Raw genomic sequence first — 5848 nt, forward strand, 5'->3', positions numbered from 1 at the left:
CTTAGGAACCAAACAACTTTAGCACGGGGAAAATGGAGTAAAAAAAAAACTTCCAAGACTTCCCACAAACATAAGACATTGCCCAAAAACTATCATCCACACATATTTAAATTGCTTTATAAACCCACTTCCCATCTAGAGTGATGTTAAGAAAAGGTCGGCAAAAAAATAGCTTAACACAGATAAGGAACATAATAGGTAACCAATGCAATTGCTAATTAAATGTCATAATGTACACAGGATTTCCCATGGAAGCACAAAACCATAGAGATGCTTCAAAAATCATCTGCCGACATAGTCAACATAGGACACGATTTAGTAGCAAAGACTCCACTTACTTATAATATATGACCATGCTAGCCTACTTAACAACCAAGTGACCGAACACCAAAGGACATAACTTATCAATAAAAGCAACAAGAGTCTAGCTTGAATAGGTAGCAACTTGCAAGCCTTAGGCAAACCACAGAACTTGTTGATAACTGTTATACTACTGGAGTTGCTTATTCCGAGGATTCATCCTCTTCTTCTTTTCATTCTCAAAATGCAGCCGCAAGCTTTCAATGGTCTTCTGCTCACTGGGAGGGGAAAACTCAAGCTTTTTCAGAGAAACAATCTCCCTTCCTGCCCCACCGCGACAAACAATGTGCACAGTACTCTCTTGACCCTCCTTGAAAAGCTTGCGCAAAATAGCAAGCCCACCTATAAGGCCCAAGTCATCTGCTGGAAGATACCCATCTCTATCTGTGGGTAGAGAGACAAAGTAACCTACAGGCATGACATCCTTAATAATGGCCTTCATAGAATTGGGGTTTCTAGGCTGTAGCATCTTGTTGGGATCCATATCAATCTGGCTCACATTCTCGTCCAAGTCCAACTCGTACACGTTGGGCTGGTCCCTTCTGAAGCTTCTATTAGAAGGCCGCCTAGAGCTGTAAGAGTTCGCTATGGTGAGGGGCTTTGAAGGAGACGAGGAAGCACCTGAGGTAGAGCGGCACAAAGAAAGCTCAAAGCTGGGCATAGCCAAGCGATTGGCGAACAGAGGAGAGGAGGACCAACACTGAAGGGATGACTGGCACACAGAGAGGCTCGCACTGGAGAGAGCATCCATGGCACTGCTACTCATCTCCACGACTGCCGAGCTCATTTTGACACCCACCTGTTGTGAGGATACACATGTAATGTCAAGAGGAGGAGGATATGGTTTTCTCGAATCTCGCTCTCAAGGCCTGCATACATTAGGGCAAGTAAAGCAGAACCCATGCGCCGCTGTTTACCAAATGTGAGCAGAGATTGGTCGTTACAAGCTGTTGAAGAACCCTGTCGTGCTCGGGTGTGTTGTTTGACTCATGAGCAGCTCTCAGTCTCTACGACTTCCCCCGGACTCCTAGTACCTACATATAGCACCTCTCTCTCTCTCTCTCTCTCTCTCTCTCTCTCTAGAGTGAGTCGACATGGTGACTGGACAACCCGAACGGGTGCTGACATGGAAAGGAGCAGAGGTGGGGGTGTCATGCCAAGGGTAGGATTGGGAGGGCACGGCCATGGCCAAGGGCTTACGGATACACATGTAGTATAGGGGCTATATATAGCTAAGAGCCAGATGGCCAGGGGCCTATATATAGGTAGGTTGGGTGGTTATGAGCATGTCTATCTTCCCTCGGTCTCACACTGGTATCAGAGCCTAGGGGAGAGCAGCCATGGACGGGGGAAAGAACTCTCTTGGTTGCTCTCTCGATCTCAGTATGGGACATGGCCTCCCTCTCTCTCCGGAGTTCTCTCTCTCGTTTTCAAGAATAGGAAATGCATGGTCTTGCATGATCATGCAAGACGTGGTGTGCAAGGCGGCTAAGCAAGGAGATCACGGAGTCGAAGGCCATAGGAACAGCCTCTACAAATGTTGTGCTAAAGGATATGCAAAGTGCGTACGTTAGCACAAGCAATCCAATTAGTAAGCATTTATTTCTCTACTGTTAAATGCTCTACTTGGAGTTTACTTACCATAAGTTAATGCATGTTTGCGACTAGGTATAGTCTCTTCATGTATAACTCAGGTTCTCAACCTTGAACACTAGTTATGGTGGGGTTGTTTACAGATGCAATTTGAGAACAAGTCAAGGACTTAAACTTGGCTGATGAGTTATGTCAGCAAGTTACTTTCATGGAAAGTGAAAAGAGGTTCTCTTTTGGGTACCTCTTTGTTGTGATAACTCGTTCATCATGCTCATGTGCGTTCTCAATGGAGTTTACACACTATGATTGGGTAGGAGTCAGCAACACAAGATGGTTGCAAATGACATCAATGTGCAAAATCAAATTGTTATTCTTGATTTCATTGGACCTTCTATTGAACCGTGTTTCGGTCAAACAAATTGTTGGATCCATGAAGGATGCCACTGTGGAAAACATTAGTGTTCTTATGAAGATACTACCACTTTTTGTTTTTGGGGACGAAAACGCTTCTCCAAGGGGGGAGTAATGTCATGCCAAGGGTAGAACTGAGAGGGCATGGCCCTGGCCAAGGGCCAACAGATACACATGCAGTACAGGGGCTATACATAGCTAAGAGCCAGAGGACCAGGGACCTATATATAGACAGGTTGGGTGGTTATGAACATGTCTATCTTCCCTCGGTCTCACAGGGGGTTACAAATCATGTGTCAGATGGCCTCACCCCCTTGGGGCAGGCCAAAAATATAAATGGCTAGTTAAGACTCACGAGTCTCGAGGAAAGCCCGGAGCGTGGATATGCCCACATCCAGTGTGGTAGTGCCCACAATATGAAATTATGAATGATGGTGGCTTATGTTATAGCCTATAGGCTTATTATTTACAACAACCTCCTTATTAAAAGCTTTCCATGTTTCCCAATAACACTCTCTATAAACATGTCCATCAACCAGTAAGATATTACATGTTTCCCAATAACACTCTCTCTATGAACTTGCCCATCAAACAATGATATTTCTTGCTTTTTCAAAGTCTAAACAAATAGTAAAACCCAATCTAAGTGGATGATGTTTTGGATATTCTCTGAGTCTTATAAGTGTCCACTACCTCTATCCATCAATTAAACAATAGTAAAAATTATGCATTTTAAAATTATCTTTTTAAAATACATGTGAGATTTTTTAATAGCAAAAAGGTAACACATCACTATGGCCCTAACCCAAAACCGGCAAAAAAAAACTCTAAGACCTCATTGGAGACCTTCCTTTAAAAGTTCTACATCCTTAAGTTTTAGACTTAGCTTTAAAATCTTTAAAAATAAAAATAATAAATCCGTAGAGATTAAAGCTCTAAAGGGTAGATCCCTTCCTTAAAATTTGAATTAACAAAAATGACAACTTTAGTTTATCACCTCAAGTTTCAATGGGAGAAAGAACTTCTTAAAATGAAAATATGGATGAAAGAACTTCTCAAAATGAAAAGGTGACTCTTTGGATTTGTGGATCCACCCATTATGATAAGTCTTTATCATTTAATCTCTAAAGCCTTCATCATTTCATGCTTTAAAGGCAACCCAAAATCCTTTCCTTTTGGTAAATGAGCATTCGTTTCATATTTCAAAACTCAAGACATGTCTATCATTAGATTTACACACTCTTCATTTAAATGAGTGCCCACTGTCTTATTTCAACCAATCAACATTTTTGGCTTGTCAAAAAATTCTTGAAAATATAACTTAACTTTTTTTCTATTTTAGTCAAAAAAAAGAGAAGGCATCTGCATAGCCTTTGCCCTTCGGGCAGGCCAAAAAGATTGTATGTAGAGTGGAAACGGTCACTAAGAATCACCGTCAAAGGTTTTGAGGAGATCATAATCACAAACAATCATCACACAATCATAGCTTCCACATCTCATATTTTGGTGGACACGCCATCATCACACATTGTTTTGATTTATTTTTACGAAGGGACATTCTCTTTATCATTGAACGTTTCTTTTAGGGCTTAACAACTATGTTGATGCTTGTTAGAGTCAAAACCTATCAACCTCTATGACTCTCATCTTTATCACGTGTCTACTCTCTTTATCCACCTCTCAAAGACACTATTTGACATTGTGAGGAAAGCCAATCTCTCTTGACTCCCCTTAAAAGGATTAGCCCTTTTTGTTTCTCTCCCACTCTTGTAAGCAAGGATTAGTCATCATCGTGCGTCCCCCCCCCCCCCCCCCCCCCCCCCCCCCAAAAAAAAAAAAAAAAGTGTATAATTTTGGCAACACCTATGGAACCAAAGCCAAAAAAAGTAACCGCTTGTAACTTTATTTGATTTGGAGTTACCATTTGGTAACTTGGAATTTTTTACACAGTACCGTATGGTAGCACATTTTTTTTAGATAGTTAACACTAGAATTTATTTTTATTTTAAGCCCAATATACCATTTCAACAAGGCTTGACTACAAATTTCATCATGAATTTGTTTTCTTGTGTCAATATCTCACATAATGCCACACGCCTCCAAAGTGAAAGCATATGCGACCACATTTTAGATAAATATCTCACTCTGCATCCATTGATAAGAACAACCCACAGGTTTCTACCATGCCCCTATTAAGCATCTTTTGCATGAGGGCATTCCAAACTCGTTCCAAGAGACTAAACCCATACGAAAGGCAAGTGAAAGAACTTAGTGTGCCCTCACAAGTAGAGGCCCACCTAGCATACATGTCCTTTAAAAGGCATCCCTTTCTCTGACCTCTGTGTGTGTGTGTGTGTGTGTGTGTGTGTGTGTGTGTGTGTGTGTGTGTGTGTGTGTGTGTGTGTGTGTGGTGATGGAACTAACTTCCTTCCTGCCTTACAAATCTAAGAACCTCCTACAAGGAGCAAGTAGCTCTCTCTCTCTCTCTCTCTCTCTCTCTCTCTCTCTCTATATATATATATATATATATATATATATATATATATATATATATATATATATATATATATATATATATATATATATATATTGTGTGTGTGTGTGTGTGTGTGTGTGTGTGTGTGTGTGTGTGTTCTCCTCCTCCCCAAAATGGACAATATGGTTTGCGTTTCCACCACTACTGACTTACATGTATTCATAGGATTGAGGGCTACCTCTAAAATCCACCAGGTAGTTGAAATGTCGCTTGTTCTAGTAACCCATGTCTCACTAACAAGGGTTACCTGTGTGATTATTGGGCTAGGAAGATATGCAAATGAAGAAGGATAGAACGGGACCATAAATAGCATTCAAATTACCTAAAGCCAAGTCAAACAAAAATTATTTGTGCAACTTTGGCTTGGCATTGGTGCAAGTAGACTCAAGGGATTCCGATAAATAAACAAAGAGAATTATACCATCAAACATTCTCAGAGCTACAAATTTTCATATTCAACAATGTCAAAGCCACTCTGTTCTCCAATGTGTGCTATACATTAAACCACTAGACGATTCCAACTTAAGAAATGAGTTTTTGCTGAAGAGAACTTCTTGAATGATGGTATCGAAGAATGCAGATGGTACAATATCCATGAATCATTCTAGAAATGATAATGTTGTGTGGCTCTACACAAGGGATAAAATTTTTCCATCGAGTTCTTCTTTAAGAAACTCTCCTCAAAATAACATTATCATCAATGCAAAAAGAATAGATTTTTACCTAACAAGGAGATACATTAGAAGAGAATGTGGGATCGGTGGTGCCGATGATGCGGGAGTGGGAAAATCATGTGAGAGAGTGGAAAGGGAAGAGATGCACACTAGATATGGGTGGAGATTCACTATGTGGGAATCAAGTGAGTGAACCCCTTATTTATATGTATATAAAAAATAAGGTATGAGTACACATGTGAGCGGCCGGATATGGTGAGTAGTCGGCCTCCAA

The 5848-nt window shown here is 40.7% G+C and overlaps 1 protein-coding gene across 1 annotated transcript; it reads right to left on the bottom strand.

Moving 5' to 3' along the window:
- Positions 1 to 212: 212 nt before the first annotated feature.
- On the bottom strand, positions 213 to 1381 carry LOC147447749 (uncharacterized). Its single transcript, XM_086524401.1, has one exon. It carries the CDS (start codon positions 1145 to 1147, stop codon positions 491 to 493), a length of 657 nt encoding a protein of 218 aa, XP_086380527.1. The 5' UTR covers positions 1148 to 1381; the 3' UTR covers positions 213 to 490.
- Positions 1382 to 5848: the final 4467 nt, after the last annotated feature.

Source organism: Adiantum capillus-veneris, chromosome 11 (assembly GCF_014529385.1).
Source record: "Adiantum capillus-veneris isolate H3 chromosome 11, ASM1452938v2, whole genome shotgun sequence".
Lineage (NCBI taxonomy): Eukaryota > Viridiplantae > Streptophyta > Polypodiopsida > Polypodiales > Pteridaceae > Adiantum > Adiantum capillus-veneris.